The 21,553-nt window shown below is 42.9% G+C and overlaps 1 protein-coding gene across 1 annotated transcript in view; it reads right to left on the bottom strand.

The window, feature by feature from the left end:
* NAGPA (N-acetylglucosamine-1-phosphodiester alpha-N-acetylglucosaminidase) overlaps positions 1-21,553 on the bottom strand; it is a 152,526-nt gene that overhangs the window by 50,138 nt on the left and 80,835 nt on the right. The window contains exons 3-5 of the mRNA XM_086958554.1: positions 11,730-11,869; positions 9,426-9,534; positions 8,600-8,728 (exon numbers count right to left, since the gene is read on the bottom strand). Coding sequence (XP_086814680.1) covers positions 8,600-8,728; positions 9,426-9,534; positions 11,730-11,869 — 378 coding nt within the window. The remainder of the gene's footprint in view (positions 1-8,599; positions 8,729-9,425; positions 9,535-11,729; positions 11,870-21,553) is intronic.

The following is a 21,553-nucleotide window of genomic DNA, read 5'->3' as shown; positions in this document are numbered from 1 at the left end:
GTTTATTATTTAATGTTTGCTGCTGATTGGCAGCTTTGTCGTGCTTCCGAAGCAACATGTGTTTTTTAAAAAGTGCTTTTTGGCCCTGCCGAGGTCGCAGGGGTACCCAAGCACCACAATTATTCTTACTCTGCCCCCTTTTCTTTTTTTAAACATTTTTTGTGGGACTCGGATGAAGCAGAGTCCTAAGATGGCTGCCAGCACGAGGACTGTCGGATCATAGATGGATCCATGACACTAGTTATCTAACTTTGGATTTTATTCAATAACTCAAAGCACTCTTTCTGGGCCAATAGCTAGCTTTCAGTCAAATTTGGTGTAATTCTGTCCAGTAGTTCGAGCTGCAGTCATGTTCAAAATCCCTATAGGAATTAACATGGGATATGCACTTTTTTTTAACCCCCCCTTTTCTCGGCCCTGCTTGATGGATTAACCCAAAACTTTCTATGCACAACTAGAATCACTGGCACAGATTTTATGGGAAAATTTCAAATGGCACTATAGATAGAGGCAAGTCAAAAACTATTTTTCTGTGGAAACATGGTCCTAACTAGAACTACCTCAAGGGGTACTTTAATAGTGTGGGTCCTAGACCAACTTTAAAAACTGTGGTGGATACCTGTGAGATTGTCTTGATCTCGTGTATCCTTAATTACGGTCAACATGTTTCAGCCATCTCTCTTTAGTGCCCCTATTGATCAATATGTTTTTCGTCAGGACCAGAAAAGAAAATCGCATGCACCCTATGGCATGCAAAGTAAGCTTCAATTTACAAACCTACATGTAAATGGGCACTTCTTGCGACTACTTCTACATGTAAATGGTCACTTATTTTAACTAGTTCTGTAATGGGAATAAGAAAGACAATACTTATGTAGGTAGCATCATATATACAGAACTAACGGCATAGCAAAAGTGGGGCACAGAGGTCATGCACTATTGTCCGAACATGCTTCAACTCTCAGCATATCAGAACAGTACTCCACCTCAACTCGTGCTGAGGATATGTGGCAAAGTATGCTTCCCAAAGGAAGTCATGACAGATCAACTTCATGCTTGAGTCACAATCATACATATAAACAATCACAAATGTGCGAAACTGTGCTTTCTCGTGAGAGTTATGGCAAGTTAATACAGTGCTCGCGTCACACATGTCCATAGTACTCTTGACATATAGACACAAAGAGTAGGCAACCCAAAAAGGAACCCACTGGTAGCGTAGCATTTCCTCACTGCATGGGCGGACCCGAGGGGGCGGACCCTGTCGCCACACTCGAGAAGTATAACAGTATCACAGACAAGGTTAAGGCCATGAACGTCCTTGGGTTACTTGGTCAGAGAATATGCATGTGGCCGTCTTCCATTTCTCCGTAACTTACTTAGTCAAGGCATCTCACCCTCCGATTCCCCTTGTACTCCTCCAGTCCAGTATAATACTGAATTGAAAGGCGAGACCTGTTAAGTATTGCGCGCGCCCAGGGCAATACTTCGGGCAATGTCTGGGGTAAGCAGCTGATTGGGAAAGAAGCGTTAGTTCATGCGGCGGTATGCCTACCCTGCACCCCCCCCCGAGAAAAGTCATTCTTAACCCGCTAACCCAGCTGATCAAAAGCTCGTATAGTGTTGCTGTGGCCTGTGTCTCTTATGGCTATTGGATAATTCTCATTTGCGTCTTTGGTAGCTGCCTCATAGGGGCTGCTCCCTCACTGATTCAGTACAGCAGTGAATGAAATTTGTTCTGTAATACTGGCCGTATCACTTGCCAGGTGTCACGGCACACACCGCCCATTGAGTGTGACCTTTATTAGTCTAGTGGAAAAAAAGGTCCATGTTGGACTTGGCCCTCTTGGCAGGATCATCCCTGAACTTTTTTCCTTCCTCCAATATTCTCTCTGACCGGTTTTTGTTGTTTTAATGACTCTGGGCCCTTTACCACTGCTGTCGAGTGCTAAAGTGCATATGCTCTCCCAATGTAAAGTGTAAGTGTGATTGATTTCCATGATTGGTTCATTGGATTTACTGTCAGTCCCCAGTAAAGTGCACCAGGAGTGCCAGGGCTTGTAAATGCCAATACTGCTAGTGGGCCTGCAGCGCTGTTTGCGCCACCCACAGAAGCAGCCCTTTAGAATGTGTCTAGGGTCTGCCATTGCAGAACCTGCTTGCAGTCTGGTACTGTCATGCTGGCTGGGCAAGTGCACACACTTGCCAGCTTACAAACCTTCCCTCTGCTTCATATTAGTCACCCCTATGGTAGGCCCTAGGACAGGGTGCATTGTAAGTGTAAGGTAGGACAAGCCCTGATGTGTGTGGCATGTCCTAATAGTGAATTACAGCCAAATTCGTTTTTCACTATTGTAAGGCTACCTGTTCTCTAAGGCCAAGATGAGCTGCTGGAATTATTACACCCTATAATCCCAACAGGCTCAGGGAACATGGTAGAAAGTCAAGTTTAGTATGCCTGAACTCAGAATAATAAAATACATCTTTTAGTAAAGTTTATTTTAATATCCTGTGTTTGCAAATGCTACTTTTAGAAAGTTAGCATTTGCTTGCCTAACCATTTCAGCCCGCCTCTGCTAGGATGTGTATCTGCTGTCTGGGTTGTGTGAGTGACAGGTCTGGGGGATGACAGGTGGTGAATGCAAGGATTACACCTTGGTGGGAGTACCCCTGGACTCTGAATAGGGCTGTGCTCTGCCACCACAATGCTGGCTCCGCCCCCTGGGGAGCAACTGATGACGCAGCCCGACACCTGGCCCAGGAAGGGAGAAGCACTGTCAACAAGGTACTCCTGGCTGCCCCTGTCCACACAATACTGGCTCCACCTCCTGGGGAGCGTCTGAGGTGCCTGCCCCTCACACTGAAAGAAGAGACCAGAGTACAGCCAACAAAGTGCTCAGAGACTGAAAGAAGTTATGCAGAGGCCCCCCTGGCCTGCAATAACAAAGAAAATGCTGTATAAAAGTAAGAGCCCTGCTCCTTGTAAATCAGAATCCTGTTTCCCACAACGAACCTCTGCCTGACTAGAAGGAGAAGAAGACACTGGAAAGACTGGCATGCTGATTGCCTTGCTGAGGAAGGAGAGGAAAAGACTTACTGTAAAGACTTTGTAAACTTGTGCTAGAAACTTTCTCCGAGGGCTTGACTGAGCAAGCCCCCTGACCTGAGCCACAGGATCATCTGGCTCAACCTGCTCTCTGCTCGTCTGCCGGTAATTGCAAATACTTCTGCCCCCACCGGAGCCGTGACCCTGGTGCCCCCCAGCCCCTCCTCGAGGCCGTAACCAACTGTGTTTCCCTGTACCCGCCGAGGGAGAGCCCCGCTCCACCGAGCCGCTCTTCCCCCGCTGAGGGAAATCGCTGTGTCACCTCGCCATTGGAGGCTCGCTACCGTGACCTTGGTGCCACCCAGCCCCTCCCTGAGGCCGTGACCAACTGTGTTTCCCCGTCCCCACCGAGGGAGAGCCCGGCTCCGCCGAGCCGCTCTCCCCCCGCTGAGGGAAATTGCCGTGTCACCTCGCATTCGGAGGCTCGCTGGTGTGCCCCCCATGCTTCTGCCTGAAGTCCCCACCGGACCCTAAAGACCCAGAGAACAGACCCCCCCGAAGCCCGGACGCCTCGGGTGTCAGCCTCGCTTTGCTTAGAGCCGCACAGCGCCCCGCATTCACCTTCGCTGAAACCCCCCCAAGAGACGCCGCTCGCCACCGCACAGTGCTCACCACGGGCTAGGGGCCCGCGACGTTCTTCTTTCCCCTTTAGCACTGTGCGTGGCGATTGCATCTGTACGCCGGCCTCCCAGCCTGAGCCGCCTCTCCACCCGCAGCGCACACGGTGCGAGCCGTCCTCCGTGCGCCGCGAGACCGGACTGCCCCGTACGCCTCGCAGCTGGGAGCAGTATGCATCGTACCCGTGCTCACGCTATATGCGTAAGACGCGGTAGGATTTCGCCTGTTTACACCGGGAAAGGCGCACAGAAGCACTACAGAGCGGCGGGTGAGCCCCAAAAAGGGATCAAGGAACTAAAATCTACTTTTGAGGTAGAAGAGACTAAGAAGAACCAGTTTTTGAACTGTAAACAAAGAGAACACTTGCCTTTTAAAAACTGTGGCTAGAAAAACGTTATTAAATGGTCTTGTGATAAATACTTGCCTGAAGAGATATATTTTTACATAAAGAAGACGTATTTTTATATAACTACAGCCTGGTGTCCATTTGTGGGGGAATTGGTATGTTTACTGTGTGTGTTATTACAAATGCTTAACTCAGAAACGCCTGGAGAATAGTCTTGGCTGCTCACGCCACGCACCTAGAGGGTGAGCAAGGGTAATTCTAAGGGGTCATCCTTCACCCTGACTTAGAGGAGAGGGTCCCTGCTTGTCACAAGTAAATACTTGCGCCAACCAGAGACCCCCAATTCTAACAGTCCGTCTAGCATACCCATTGTTATGACAAAGCCACGAGTGCTGCCATGGTACCCTTTAATGCCAGGCCTGTCTAAAGGTGGTTATTCCAATTTCTAATGTGCCCAGTCACGATTAGCAGAGAGCAATGAGCCCAAAGAGAAGGCAAGTTAATCTGTACATTGAGTCCTCAACTACTCTGACAAAGGCCAAAAACCTAGCACCGCCACGCTCAGTCTATAATCATCCCTAGGATCCTCTAACAATTATAATGAAAGTAAATCTAGTGGCTAAACAAAACTTTCACATAATGCAAAGCCGTTAACAAATTTCTGCATACTGGCAAAAAATCCAATTTGACATTACATTGGTACTCTCCCATCTTGAATGCACCAATAAAGATTCCCTGTTAAAACCTCGAAACCACAGCAAATCCGAAATGTGTCACCAGATAACTTCTCAGCCTACCAATGCAGATCCATATTACATCTAGTCACAATTTCTTTCACTGGTTCCTAAAACCCCTAGATGGAACACCTTTAAAGCTATGTAATCCACTCACCAACCAAACCACGGGAATGGTTCACTCTTCAATCAGCAAAAACTCCTCACCTATGGTCACGCAAGACCTCAGACCTCAATGCACGCTCCACTACTGACTGTGCCTCTCTTCCAAAAGACATGAGCTGCTAGACCCCTTTTTCTCTGACCACTAAGCCCAAGTATGAAACTCAATGCCGGCTACAACAAGAAAAAATTGATAACCATCTGCAGTTCCAATGGCTCCTTATATCAGGGTATGGAATACACAAACTGATAAGTAGATGTGTGGCTGTGTTTCCTCTCAAACTCTCCACAACGAAACATGTTTATGTACGGCACGTCATGCAGCACCATGTTACACCATGCCTCTGAACATCCTGCACGTCAGCCAAGGTCATTCACATTGTGCATAAACACAGCCAACACCCTCTTCCCACAATGCACTTCGAAAAAGAATGCCCAGAAACCAGTGTAAATCTTAACACTTTGCAGCGTCATCAGGAGCAGGTAGCACCACAGAAATTCTGCAATACAAAATAACACAATCAACAACTGCCGGATACATAAAGGTGGTTTGTTGGTCTCCAAAATAAGTTCTCAGGTAATCTGTATAAAACACGAATTGAGATCCAGATTTAGATGTTGGCGGACAGGGAACTCCATCGCAAAGGCAACTGAGTACACTCCCTACCAAAGTGGTCTGCCAGCCCGATTTAAATGCGGGCGGGCCATAGGTTTAGATAAAGCGGGGACTACTCCGTCACTGTCATATTCAAACGTCTGCGACAATCCGTTTGAGTAAGGGCTATTGCAGAATTGGCTATATGTCTGTCCACCAAATTAAGATGGGTGGACATATAGACATTTCTTTACTGTTCGTCACTGCCAGGCAAACCCTGGCAGTAAGGAAAGATAAAAAACAAAAATGGCACCCTCACCTTGAGAGACGATTCCCATGACGAGGGGAGAATTAACTTATTTATTTTCAAAAAGAAAATCCCAGTTTGGGATTTTCTTTTTGAAAATAAAAAATAAAATAGTTTGCCCAAGGCTCAGTCATGTGGATGGAGTCCTGCAAAGTGCGTGATGGCGGTTTCTGGCAATGCTTTAGAAATGACCGCCTGCTTGGCAGTCATTTCTACATCTGACAGCCAGCATCTCTGTCAGGGCGATGGAGTGGTCTACTCCGTCGCCCTGGCAGAGAAACGTGTCTCCCGCCACAATATAAATCTGTCCTTTAGTCCTGCATTTCTTCTGTGTTACAGTGAAGCCAAAGAGGGGAACATGTAACGTCCTTTCTCAGGCTTATGGAGAGCTCATATCATAACAGCAACAAAATGGGTATCATGAATACTGTATTAAAACAAGCAAAAAAGAATCTTTTTGGTAACCGACACATTCATGTACTACTGTGCCCGTTCTAGACAACTGAGTACATGGCTATCAAGAGTGCTGCTTCCATTTTAATTTGTCACAAACACAAAACCAGTCACAAAGGATTCACCCTCTCCCAGTGACATCACAGGCCTGACCTCCATAGTTGAGTTTACACAGTCAGGGTACAGCCACTGATAACAAATTGCACATTTAGTTTCACAGCTAAGATCGATAAGCTCCGAGTGAATTCAACTAAAATAGTGAATATGACCCAGGTGCCATCTCCGGCGAAGCACAAAGAAGGATGCCAAGCCCTCTTGTAGACACCTGTTAGCTTTATGAACATATTCAAATGGATGCCCTGGGACAAAACACATTATCTGGAGAGCCGCATCGTCATGCATCTTTCTTGAAATATCAAGTTTGTACCAACAAAGGGTGAGTGTTATGTTAACATTTATTGGGAAGTGCTAATGACAGCACCGATGCAGTTGCTAAGTGCTGCAAGCACCAGTTTGATTATCAAACTGATCGCAGCACAAACTAAAGTTCTGAATATTTTGGACAGGACAAAGGAGTTTTTATAACTATTAAATGCCGCAAGATCCTCTTGTTTAATGTCGGGGGGTCTCATCCAGTGATTTGAGTCACAGAACGAAAGGCATGAGCACGCAACCTTAAGCTTCGGACTTTTGAAATCTGAAGGCGATGTCTGCCAGATAGTGTTCAGTCAACCAAATAAAGTGACTTACATTTAGACGTTCTACGTTCAGGAGCCTGTGCAGGCTCTTCAAAGCCACTAACAAATCAGAAATACTGCTAGAAGGGAAGTTGCTGAAGTGGTGGACATGTTATTCTGTTATTTGGATTGAAAAGGATAGTGGAGGGATAGAAGAGGGAAGGGTTTGCATTTATGTAGTGCTTGCTACTTTTGATGAGGTGTTGAAGCGCTTTTTGGTGGGTAGCACGCTAGTCCAGAACCCAAACAGGGTTAATGGGGAATTACTACAGGGAAATATGAAATTAATTTGAGTGGTGGACATTATATTCTGCTATTTGGATTGACAAGGAATAGTGGAAGGATAGATGAGAGAAGGATCTACAATTTTTTTGGGGGTGTTCATAGCAGTAGGAGGAGGTTTGAGATGAGTAAAGGGGAGGCTGTGGGGGGAAGAGTCAAAGGAAAGGGGTTTAAAAGGCTTGTTTGGGAATTCTGAACAGTAAAAGAGGTATGAGATGCTCCAAGGAAGGGTAGAGGAGGGAAAGAGTCTAGAAAGGGTTATTTTGGGGATCGTAGTAGAACGGGTTTTGGAATGAGTGAGAGAGTGGAGGTAGAGGATACAATGAGAAAAAGGGTGGTGCATTGGAAAGAGTATTAGAATGAGGTTTGAGATTAGTCAGAGTGAGGTAGAGGATATATTGAGAGACATAGGATGAGAAATGGGGTAGTAAGTGTATTTGAGAGAGTAGTAGAATGAGGTTTGAGATGAGTCGGAGTGGAGGTAGGGGATATGTTGTGAGAGGTATAGGGTGAGATATAGGGTAGTTCATTGGAGATCCTGAATTAGAAGCAAAGTAATACATCTAAAGATACATAAGTACATGGAAGGTATACATGTATAAAGAAGGTAATATATGTAGATGTGAGTTGTATTTAATCAACTAACTTTCAAGAGTTGCTGTACTTAAAATTAATTTGTTTTTATAACTTTTTTGTAATTCAATAGTGAAAATAGTGAAGCAATTGTAGATAAATAGTAATGAGAAAAGATTTAACTTATTTATGTAGTGACTTATATACATGTTAAACATAGAATAATATAACCTAATTTAAGAGCTTAGCAACATATGGTAAATTAGGAATGGGATTGCAATTATCCATATCTGTAGGATCTGCTTGAGTGTTTTTTTAAACACAGGGTTGAAATCAAGTACTAGTAATATTTATTTGAATCTCTTAATTGGGCAGACATCTAGTGGGAAACCTGACGTATTACATCGCTAATTATGGTAGTGATGGCTATGTCTGAGGTGTTGCTTTACAATCTGATTACCCGAGAGTCCTTGATATAGGCAATACAGGGTGATAAATAATTCCTTATTAAGACAAATGAGGATGCATTATCGACTGCATGGGAGGGGCTTATCCCTGATGGGCTGAGTTCCATTACTCTGTCTTGCCCAAGGAGATGTAGATTGTGAAAGCAAATATCCCACAAGTGGTGCTGAAGTTGTTGTTAGAGTGGGCCTTAAGTGATGTTTTATCTCCCCAGTACATACCAGTGATCAGATGGGTAGCTAGCAAGTGAGCCATTCACCACTAGAGTTGCTGACCCACCACCATCCAGGTTTATGGCATTCACTACTCCTTGCTTCTTTAAGAATTCAGCTACTTCCCAGAGGTTAAGCCTGCAAAATAAAATAATAATTTTGTTACAAGAGGAAAAATGGGGAATGCAGAGGATAGTGACTACATTAGGGACTCAAAAGAGTGAGAAAATATATTGCCTCATCCTCTGTAGTACGTTTTTAACAAACTCATGAGTGGCGATTTGTTTGAGCCAACGTTAATCAGTCCTTTGCGGAGGGGCGATGTGGACCAGCAAGACATTGTAACCGGTTTTATGGGGTGGGGGAAATGTATATCAACACAGTTCTATCTGCTCCCTATGGATTAATGAGGGCAAGTACAGGTCTAAGGACTTCCTTCACATAGATAATGTGTGCCAACACAGGTCTATGAATTGAAAATACGGAATAACGCTTGCCTGTTGGCTCAGTGACGAAAATTATAAGGCAGACCTGGTTTTAACATCCTTGAAGAGGGACAACATGGGCCAGGCCAGGTAATTTGGCTCCCTCTGCTGGTACAACATGGGGGTGTCCAGATATGCCAACACCTTCGGGTAGTATATATTGGTCAGAAGCCCAGTTGCTAAACTCCAGGAGGGACAATACAAGCCACCCGGACGCAACCCAGTTACTGTACCAAGACCCTGGTTAAAACACAAATAAACTCAGAGAGTTGCCTGAAACTTTTCACAATACCCTGCGTGATTTCAAGGCAATGGTACAAACAGTGAAGTTGCATGAAACAAAGTCTCACCCCCTTTCATCAGTCTGGCCATCCACGTGGAATAATATGAGACGCCCCTGCCTATCATGCCCAACAGCAGTTCTCGCTGACGTCACATCGATGAATCTGTCAAAGTTTCCTGGAAAAGAAAGCAAATAATACACACGAAAAAACACATGGACAAGCTGTGCTAAGGAATCCGCACTGTATGAGAGGTGTGAGGCTCTCTGGCAAGAATAGACCATGTGTGAGGCTCTGCTCAGTACCTGAGTGTCATGAGTTTGTCTCTGCCCCATTTGCAATAGGCGTAGGTCTCTGCGCTCAGTATACAAGCGCCATGATTGTATCTGCTCACTACCCGGGAACTTGGGTCTCTCTTCTCATTTTTTGTGGGGCATGCGTCTCTTTCTTTAGTATCCAAAGGGTATGGATCTCTCTGCTCAGTATCCAAAGAATATTTACCGCTCTGCTCAGGCTCCCAGGAAAATGGGCTCCTCTGCTCAGTATCTGAGGGGCTAGGGACTGTGCTCAGTCTCCAATGTTCATGAGTCTCTTCTCATTCTGTGAGGGGCATGGGTCTCTCTGCTTAGTATCTGAGGGATAAGGTCTCTGCTCAGTATCCAATTACCATAGTAACCTCTGCTCAGTATCCAACGGGCAAAGGTTTCTCTGCTCAGAATCTAATGAGGGTGGATCTCCTCAATATTCAAGGGGTTTTCCATAGGGCATCCCTCGCTCTACTCTGTATCTGAAAAGCATGGAACGCGCAGTCAGTATCTAATGAACATGGGTCTCTCAGCTCAGGGTCTGATAGGTTTCTCTTCTCAGTATGCAGAGGGCATTTGTCTCTTTGCTCAGTATGCGAGGGGCATAGGTCTCTCAGCTCAGTATCTGCATGAATGGGTCTCTCTGCTCAGTATGGAGGGGTAAGTGATTCTCTACAATCATTATTTGTACTTTGCCTAGTTTCTCAAGTGTGCAATGCTCTCTGTCCACGTGTAATAGGAGTTGGTCTTGCTGCTCAATTTTTCTAGATGTGGCTCCAAGACCATTATTAGCTCTCTGACCAGTGTCTGAGGGATGTGAGGCTGTACGCCTTTTATCCAAGAAGTATAGAGTTGTTTGTCCTGAGTGTCATGGAGGTCATGCCCTTTTGGGTCAATAAAATCTATACATACAATGGAGAAAAAAGTCAAACTAATGTTCCATATTTGCAATGAGCAACATAATATTCAAAATTACACTACACCATACTGCAATCACAGTGTCATTACCCAAAGATAGTCTACAAAGAACTTATGAAGGGTGCAAATAGTAGATTCGGAGTTGCAAGCAAGACACGTTAATAAAGGAGGACCCCTTAAACGTGATATACCACTATATTACTTGTTATGCTCAAAAGACTAGATGGTGTGTGAGTGCAGTCTTAGATATATGGGTTTTGGTCCATTTTCCCCCACATCATAGTAATAGTAAACATAGATAATTGCACAACACCCCAGAGAACTCATAAGACAAATAATAACTGGCTAGAACATATTATGGGTAAGTATACAGGAACATGATTCCTCAAATTAATTTGTTTGTTTATAGAGAAGTTCAATTTCATAAATCATAAGTTTAATTGGTTGGGGTTGCTTTGTCTAGCTCCTTTTTTGCAGATGAGAAACCGTCAGCAAATGCAGGATGGTTCAACTGCTAACATGTGTTTCGCCCCTCAGTGCCACGCAGGCATGGGGCGTTTTCAAGGCTTAGAAACAGTCATTCTCGGCATCTGTTAACCGGTTGTCGGATAATGAGTGCTGATAGGTGGGTGCAGAAAATATGTGGCTGCCCTTGCTGTACTATGTAATTCCAAGTGGAGTTCAAATATGATGCTGCGTCATGGATCGCTTCTGTCTGAAAAATGAATCGGAAAAACCTAGTTTGCTGGAAAAGGGTATAGCATCCTTCAGGTTAGAGGTAGCTGTATTTGGTCAGTCACAGAGGGGAGAAACACATATTGGCTTTTGTGTATTCGACACAAATGTAATGAATTGCCGGCTCATGTTTCCGTATACTATACAGTTATTCTTGGTCTTATGATTTCTGTGATCTGCAATCACCTATGTTTACAGGAGACATACCAAATCTGATCCCAGGTTATGTTTGAATCATTGAGGCATGGTGTACCACAGGACAAAATTAAATACAATTGACTGGAGACCTGTTCTACAGCTGGAGGTTAATATAATGATTCAGAAGTCACGAACCCCAACAGAAGGTCAGATAGAATTGTGTGGATCCAATCTAACTCTACAATTCTAACCATCCTTGGCAAGCTGATGTTTGTACCTGTTGTTTGAGTTGCATCACATTCTGCTTTCTTGCTTTCCTTTATGTAGACCTCGCCATCCCGGAGAAGCCAAACTACTCCGCTCACCAGCTGTACAAAGGGATTAACTTCATCCATAACCTCCTCTTCCGACAGGTAGCTGAAACACAATTAGTGTATATAATGGATTCACGAAAGCAAAGATCCACTATGAGATCTATTATTAGACACAATCTACACTCAAACCTATGCATTTACTAGTAAGTAAATTATGAAATGCTGCCAAGTGACACTGCCAATGATTGGAAAACTTGTTTTCCCCGGGTCATCCTCGATTACAAGAGGATAGATGCATCCCATATGAGAGGCCTTCTGGACACCGAGAGGCTTCCTTATCCTCAACGGTGTCCAGTTTTCCACGGGGACTTCATTGTGCTAAGAGGCCTTTTTTTATCCCAAGGAAACATCACGTCCTGGTTGACCTTCTGCCTTAAGAGGAGCATCCTTTATCCTGATGGGTTGAGAAGGAGGCATAACAGGAGCATGAGGACGGAACAGTCCAAGTTAAGATTTAGAGGAAATTTAAAAGTGGAACCCTCCTGTCCGATGTAGCTAACTGTAAAGTAGGGAAAGGTGTGAAAGACTGCAGCTGTCGGCATCAGATGCAGACATGGCTGTCCAATGATAATCTGCGCTCGATGGGCTGACAAAAATTACTAGGGGTTGGATTTACTAAGGGAGGGTACAATGGATTATTACTGAAGTTGGTAGGGGAACAGAAGAGATGTGGGGTGTAGATACCACTTCTTGCAGACAGGCTTGTGTCAGGCTGTTGAATACACCTGTATTCACTGGTATTTATAAGACACAATAGTTATTTTTACTTATAGGTCTACAACCCTTTCCGTCAGTAAGGAAAAGAGAACACATGCCACAAATTAAGTAAACAACCTTTAATTAGTATGCACGTTAGAAAATTGACCAGCAGTATTACTGCCTTCTAACGGACCAACACTGTGTTACACTTGGAAATCTCCCAATGAAGAAGCATAGGCAAAACCAACAGGTTTTGCCTATGCAGTAGCTATTGGCTTTGCAATATGTTTTAGCCATACTGTACACCAGCATGGCTGCTGCTCAGCATGGCTAAACGTTAGTGGGGTATAGGAGAATGGCACAGAGTGGAGTAGAGCAGAGTGGAGTAGAACGACGCAGAGTGGAGTGGAGTGGCATGGAGTGGGATAGGGTGGAGTGTCATAGAACTGAGTGGGATAAAGTTGAGTAGTGTGAAGTGTCTGACAGTAGTGTGTTGTAGAGTGGGATACAGTAGAGTGGCCTGAAGTGTCAGAGTGGAGTGGGACAGAGTTGAGTGTCGTAGAGTGGAATGGGATAGTGTCAGAGTGGAGTGAAGTGTCAGAGTGGAGTGAAGTGTCAGAGTGGAGTGTTGTGGAGTGGAGAGTAGGATAGAGTGTAGTAGGATAAAATGGAGTAGGATAGAGTGGAGTGGCATGATGTGTCATGGAGCGTTTTAGAGTAGAGATCCAAGGAGTGGGGTGTCAGAGTGGGGTGTTACAGGGGGGAGTGGGAGGACAGAGTTGAATGGCATAGAGTGGAGTATGCATGATGTGGTAGCTCACTGCTATTACAGACAACGCTTTTTCAATTGAAATGACCATTACATTTGCACATAGACTTTTACTGATGAAACTATGCAGGCGCACAAAAGTTAATGTGTGGAAATGGCATCACCTAGTGTATTGATTAGTTTTGATCATATTAAAATATTTGTTTTCACCACACTTCACAATTATAAACAATGTGCTTCATTTGTACTTTACTAATTCCGATATATTCTGAAATATTTGCACAGTTCATTTACAGATATTTAAATGTTGTTGTGTGCAAAAAATTAATTTCCTTTCACACCCCCAGTACTCAGGAAGATTGTCACAGAAATCTCACTTTGAAGCCAGAAAAGGAAACACCAAGATCCCTCAAACGACAGAGTACGACATTTGACCTCTATCTTAGAATGGACAGCAAATGTGACAAGATAACAACAAAATTTAAAGGGCTGTTTACAGAAAGAGAGCACTCATGGAAGAATACAATAAACAGGCTATTCTCAACGGAAAGGACAATGAAATGCTGGACAGCCTCCAACAAATAAAGCCAGCTAATAGAAAAAAAGCAAATGTGAGTTACAAACAACAAAGCCAATGGTAAGCAATGGGCGGAATGCATTTTAGGTCAGTTTTCAGAATGACCCAATGACGTCTTTTGCAACCAGACAGTGTGCTATCTCGTAGGCTTCGAACTAGAAAAGCACCCATTCAGTGGATTCCTTAGCAACTAGACCGTCGTCCATATAGATCAGTGAATGTTAATTTTCAGCTGCCCTTTTTATGCTACATTACTGTAGTTTCTACTATTTAGTGTTTATCATATTTTCTTCATTATAGGGTTATGCAGAAAGTTACTAAAATTAGACGGGCATCTTTCACAGTTTTAGAGCCACAGATTAAGGTATACAACAAATTATTAATCCAATATATCTGCCTTATTTTAAGGTGCAGACACATTTTCAAGTTGTTGTCTTGACAATTAGTCATATTCACTAATAATTATAACATTTATAACAGAAGTCATAGCATGCATGATTCAGGTTTTGAATTCCACGACTCAGAGTCTTGATGACAGATGAAAATAAAAATTCTAAATGCTAAACTGTTACATCTAACTTATTAACATTCACATGAATAATTCAACAGTGGAAAGGGTGCAAGCTGCTACTCATATGATCCGTTTTGCAATTAATTCGGATTTTTGGGGTTTTAATTTCCAACAATGATTTACAGCTATCGTATACCATATTGATCCTTTCAATGAAAATCCATTAGTAAACCTCATGATGCAACTTAATGCTGAAATAACCACCCTTGCAGTTTTCCTATTTAGGTTGATAATATTTACTACTCACACTGACAATTATTTTTAAAACCTTACATATGTAACTTTGCATGATTTTTTGAAAGGCAAACATAAGAGCATTCATTTTAAATAATATTTTTCAGCTGTCACGAAAGAATGCATCATGTTTATCCTTGCATTGGATATTCAAAAGGTCAGCCTCAGGATATGGGTAAACATAAAATCTTTAACATTTGCCCAATGTTCCTACTTCAACTTGTCACACTCATTTATCCTGATAACCTATGTACACATAACATATATTTTAAAATCCCAAAATTAAGGTTCCGGTTTATAGCAAATGTTCTGAGGTATCATGATTACATGCACCCTGGCTGGTTCTTTCGCTAACGATTTATCAACTTCACTGATGATTTCATCATTATTTGTGGTTCTCAGCATTTGCCATAATAAATACAATATAATACATACAAAGATAATTAACAGAAATACACAACACCTTGATAAAATGTTAAAAACATTACATGAATAATACAACACTATACAATTTAAAATCAGTTATTTTTTCATTTCCCATTCATGATCGAAGCACTCCAAATATACAAATAAACTGCACAATAGATCTCTGGATGATCAGTCCTGTAACAGAGAGCCACGGTATCCGTTTCAATAAAAAATAAGTAGAAAATAAGAAGGCAAGGCATTTTATGCACACACTCACTACATTTGTTCAAAATAATATGAAATAGGCAATAGTTTCAGTTTCCCCACAAGCACAATCACGCACTTCATCAATGTCCTTGGTCTTACACCATTTAACAACATAATCCTTCAGTGGAAGAGTCCCCAGGTGGAAATATATATATAATGAGGACCATATTTCTGGGTTCATGTCATCCAAATAGGGTTCAAAGCCAAAAATGGATTTGTGGGTTAAGAACCCCTGTACCAGGATATTACAGTTACTATACTCTCATCATTTGTATTCTGCAAATAAGCCTCTTCAACCTTATTTATTGTTTCCCCGTAAAGCACCATGGGATCCTCTCACATAATGTTGAGTTTCAGCTGGAAAAGGTGCTGCAAACATGGTTCCACCAGGGCATCCCAAGCAGACCAGGATAATGGAATACCTCCCTTAATGCATTAAAGTTGGTGCCCACTAAACGATTTCCGTGTAGGCATACCCAGTAAATTATTGGGGCTATGGCAAAAATATAAGAAATAGTCGTAACGCACAGTTCCAAATATAGTGATGCTAAAGGCGGACCCTGTCCCACCATCAACAATGCCCTCAGAAACCTATTCTCAATATTCTGAAGTATAGAGAAATCTGTATACCACCAAATTTCAGTTCCAAGTATCGCAGCTGTAACAGCCTTTGCTCTACAAACTGGCAGTAAAGAACGCAATGACTACCCCCCTATTCTTTGTTTACATCTAATAACTGCAGCTGCTTTTTTAGGTCTTGCCTAGAGTTGCAGCGTATGCGTGGCTCGCTCGGCGAGACCTATAGTTAGAGAGGAGATTTTAGAAAGGGGCTCGAAGCACCGCCCCTCATTTCCATTGCCTTGCATCACTGTTTTTGCTAAATGGTGGTCTGCCATTGGAAATGGTTTTTTTTGTCGCTGCCCTTTCTTCTTTTCAGACGGCCCATTCGGACAGGCGCGTCTGCTTTACGGCTGTCGTGAAGCACTTTCTTACCGTTAGGGTGGGCCATCTGTTACTCGTCTTGCCATCTGTTTTCACTCAGCCACGTGTTTATTTTTGCATTGCGCTTTCACTTAAAGTGAAAGTGAAACCGCGATGCAAAATTTTTAAGAAACCCGGGAAAATGGAGCAGCAAGATATCCTGAAAACTCAGTTGATCTTAAAACAGGTACAAAAGAACGATTCGTTTTCTTTCAAATGCAATGATTGTTAAATATAATTTTGGGTTGTGTAGCCTTGCCTGCGATTGTGAATTAAATTAGATCTTACTAATTATTGCAGGATTCCAACGGGGCATTCTAAATGCAATCAAGCCGGGCTCAGGCAAGTCATTTGATATCTATCACTCATCGTTTGTGTGTTTGGCACTTTGCAGTCCTGTCTGCATCCCACTGGGACATATCATTTTAATTAACAAAAAATCTTATTGTGTAAAAAGTAGAGTTTCGTGCATCTACACGAAGAGCCCATTATGCCCAGGTAAGTAGGTGTATATTGTATTTATGATTCGGTTTTCGGGGAAACTGTAAAAATTAGCCGCACTGTATAATTAACGTGGAAATAAGATGATGTGTTTTCAGGTTGAGGAAGGAAGCCTGGCGTGTTTCTTGAGGCTTCTGGGCGCGGGATATGTGGTTGGATGCACATTTTATGTTACAGGTCGATTAGATTCGGGTGCTTAAATACAAATTATAATCGGTGAAGGCTGCGGACCCAGAGTGAAGTACTCAATGTTCCAACTCGTGGACAATATTAACAATCTTGTCAGGTCTCGTCTCCCACGCTCTTCACTTCCCGCCCTGCGTGTGTGAACCCTTCCGTCTTCACGCAACCTTGGAAGGGCTGATCTGAAGGGTTGCCGGGGTGGCACGGTTAGTGCCAGGTACCTACGAAGAGCACACAGACAGAGAGCTTTTACGCAGCCCGTTCTTCTAAACCATGAGCTCAGACACACCCGGTCCTGAAAACCGCAGAGACACTGTCAGAAACTGACCAGCGCTCATAGGTGCACCGCTGGACCTCCAGGACAGACAGGTATCAGTACACCGCTAGTCCAGGGCCGGACTGAGCATCATTACCCCGCCGTACTGTCTAAACCTACAACAGAACTGGTCATCGCCAGTCCCAGAGGTGCACCACCGATCCCTCTACGACCAAGGCCGAACTGAGGCTCTCCCCTGAGGTAAAACATTGGCCCTTACAATCCACCAGCAGAACTGAACTTCGCCGGCCCAAGAGGTACACCACGGGTACCTTCCAGATCCATGGAAGAACCGGGCTTCACCAGCCCCTGAGCTACACCCCCAGTCTATGCAGAACCGGGCACGCCCCTGGCACACACCGCCGACAGCTCTTCGAGACCCACGGTGGGGGCACCTGGTCGGCGTTCGTGTCAAGAAAGGGCGGGGTGACGCCTTTAGTTCTCGCTACACTTGCACATCTTAAAGTCAGTTTAAAGCATTCAGACTGAAGTACTGCAACAATTCGTCACAAACAGCCTGTTCCTTCTTTTTCCACTTTTTTCTTTCCTAAGTAGTTATGTTAAGCAAATTTCTTTATTTCTTTCTTCCTTCCTTCCTTCCCTCCATTGCCTGCCCTTCTTTCTGTTCATTTTCCTACTTTTCGCGGGCTAATCTGTTGCTGTTCCGACTTTTGAAATAAAGCGCGTTAGCAGGAATCTCATTTACTGCAGCTAAAATAAATAAAGGTGGGTAAGATTTCTGGTCTCTAAGGCGGGGCCCTTCAGAATGATGTAAGGCTTGAAACAGGGATCTGGCAATGCAATAGGTGTTGCTTTTGGTATTGTAAATAACAATGGCTTTTAATTTATTTAAAAGGTATTGCCATTTGCAATGCCAATAGCTCCAAAATTCTCAGTTGCGAGACCTATTGCATTGTAAATGCTTGTTGCTTTCTGCTTTCAAGACAGTTTAGTATCATAATGATTCCCAGACAGTCCAAACAGTTTACCTGTTCTAAAATCTCGTGGTTCACTGATAAAGGGTAAATCCACTGATGGATAAATGTTCAAATCAGCATTTTTACGATTTGCTTTTCAGAAAAGATTGCGGAGACTTACTCAGCATATGATCACACTCTGTGGCTCGTTTTACATTTCAATTGAATTGTTTGAGTGTGTCAGGACATGGATCAGTCGACACACGTTTGATTATATTAAAGCGGATCATGACAGTCATAATTGGACACATAATTCAGCATCCTGGTTACGTCACCATGGTTTTTCAACGCCCAATCGTAAGACTGTTCTTGATTCTTTCCTTCTCAGTGGATTCTCACAATTGCCGTCCCAAGGGTTAATGGGGATATGTTTTATGCCACAATATATTAGGCCGTTTGGATTTCCAACATGCATCTCCCAATAATGTTTGGCTGTAGGATAACTGCTATGCCTGCTTTTATAGCTCTCAAGTGATGCAATAAACATGTTATTTATTTATTAGAAGTGCTTACAATATATTTTCTATTGCACTCACACTCTTGGGCAAAGATGACATGTTACACTTGACAATTTTTTTTTTTAATCTACAACTCTATTTGTTCTTTTAAAGGTGACATACTGCTTTTTTACTCACATTGATTGCACAATTCTTACAGGATCTACAGTTCCAGAAACCTTTTCCATCAGAATTTAGCTATGTTGTGTTACTTAAATATTTTTCAGGTTCAAAATGGCTCCTGGTAAGCAGATCACCTAGTGATGCAGTTTTTTTAAGTTATCTGTGGGTGAATCCACACTGTTTCCTTCAAATTAGCATCACCGCTCACTAAACTCCAGTGCCTTTGTAATATGCCACTTATTTTGCAATGTTTTCTACGAAACACTATGTGCTGAACATACACTTGTGCTCACTCTGCACTGGCAGATGCAGCCATGTTTCCCAATGGTTTGCATAGCAAGAGTTGTACAGACTCATCAACTGGGATCCTAAAACAAGGAGAGGGTCCAAAAGGGACATTTCCCATTTGAACTCCTAGGATTCTTTTCTTTCTCGATGCAGAAAAACTGGTTGAAAGGAATTACACCAAACATGTTATGCAAATAGCTCTTTACTCAAGGAAGTGCCTTTGTTTGGTTTGCTGTAAATATGTAAAGGAGTTTGAGAAGTTAGCATTTTAAAAGTATTGTGGTCTGGGCATGGAGAGTTAAATGTCAGCATATCAAGATCGTTAATTTGTCGATCCTTCATGGAATCGCAACTCCACTGAAGATTTCCGAACAGAATAAAAAAAAACTAAGGCACACTGTTGGACTATGGAGCGTTTTCGTGAATCAGATATTGCAGATATGTGATCCTGCTGTGCCGACTTATTGTTCATTGCAGAAAGAAGATCTGTCACAACCACAATTGCCTGGCAAGAGGCACCAAGCACTGTGTTAAAAACAGAAAAGGGCATAAGGATCTCGAAGCTCACAGGAAGGGTCCAAAAGGACCCTCCTATCATTAAAAATATTTAAAAAATATTTTTATTGTAGGATCCTTAAGTCCTATACGAATTCCACTGATACTAGACCCTACTTGAGTCTGGGCGGATATATGATGTTACAACGCGTACTTTTAGCGCGCATACCATTACCACAGATTTTTTACAACGCAGGTCATTTTACAACGGATACCTTTACAACGCAATACACTACAACGCAGATACTATTACAACGCATACCATTACAACGTAAGTATAGGTAAATATATAATATTAATATATATTTTAAATAATTATTTTTGTAATATTTAATTTAATTATTCATTATTCATTATTTAATTATTAAATAATTATATTAATGAAATTAATTTTAATTTTATAATTTGTAAATATATATTAAAAATACCCCTGTACCCCAAAACCCAAACCCAGCCCTAAAAATACCCCTGTACCCCATAACCCAAACCCAGCCCTAAAACCTAAAAATACCCCTGTACCCCAAAACCCAAACCCAGCCCTAAAACCTAAAAATACCCCTGTACCCCAAAACCCAAACCCAGCCCTAAAACCTAAAATTACCCCTGTACCCCAAAACCCAAACCCAGCCCTAAAACCTAAAAATACCCCTGTACCCCAAAACCCAAACCCAGCCCTAAAACCTACAATTACCCCTGTACCCCAAAACCTAAACCCAGCCCTAAAACCTAAAAATACCCGTGCCCCAAAACCCATACCCATACCCAGCCCTAAAACCTAAAAATACCCCTGTACCCCAAAATCCAAACCCAGCCCTAAAACCTAAAAATACCCGTGCCCCAAAACCCATACCCATACCCAGCCCTAAAACCTAAAAATACCCCTGTACCCCAAAATCCAAACCCAGCCCTAAAACCTAAAAATACCCCTGTACCCCAAAACCCAAACCCAGCCCTAAAACCTAAAAATACCCCTGTACCCCAAAACCCAAACCCAGCCCTAAAACCTAAAAATACCCCTGTACCCCAAAACCCAGCCCTAAAACCTAAAAATACCCCTGTACCCCAACACCCAAACCCAGCCCTAAAACCTAAAAATACCCCTGTACCCCAAAACCCAAACCTAAAACCTAAAAATACCCCTGTACCCCAAACCCAAACCCAGCCCTAAAACCTAAAAATACCCCTGTACCCCAAAACCCAAACCCAGCCCTAAAACCTAAAAATACCCCTGTACCCCAAAATCCAAACCCAGCCCTAAAACCTAAAAATACCCCTGTACCCCAAAACCCATACCCAGCCCTAAAACGTAAAAATACCCCTGTACCCCATAACCAAATACCACTAAAAATTTTTTTTAAAAAAAGATAAACTTACCTATAATAATACTTACGTTGTAATGGTATGCGTTGTAATAGTATGTGCGTTGTAGTGTATTGCGTTGTAAAGGTATGCGTTGTAAAATGACCTGCGTTGTAAATGTATGCGTGGTAATGGTATGCGTTGTAAAAAATCTGTGGTAACATTACATACCGTCTGGGCAATTGCAGATCTGGCACAGGATTCCGAGGGGAAAAAAAGGATTCAGTTCACTATGGCTTGCTTGGTCAATATTTGCATTAAGGGTTTGATTGCACATTAAAAACTGGAAGAAGGGCTGGCCACGGTCCAGTGTGTGTCGCCAGTCCCAGCTGTAGCAGGCCAAAGGCCGTACATAACAGGTGTTGGTCACATAGGATGGAATGAGGCTTTGCGACCAACCCTCACTGTGCACAGCCAACTTC

Source organism: Lissotriton vulgaris, chromosome 2_1 (genome assembly GCF_964263255.1).
Source record: "Lissotriton vulgaris chromosome 2_1, aLisVul1.2, whole genome shotgun sequence".
NCBI lineage: Eukaryota > Metazoa > Chordata > Amphibia > Caudata > Salamandridae > Lissotriton > Lissotriton vulgaris.
The sequence above is the reverse complement of the archived record's forward strand: the minus strand, read 5'-3'. Positions and strand labels throughout refer to the sequence as shown.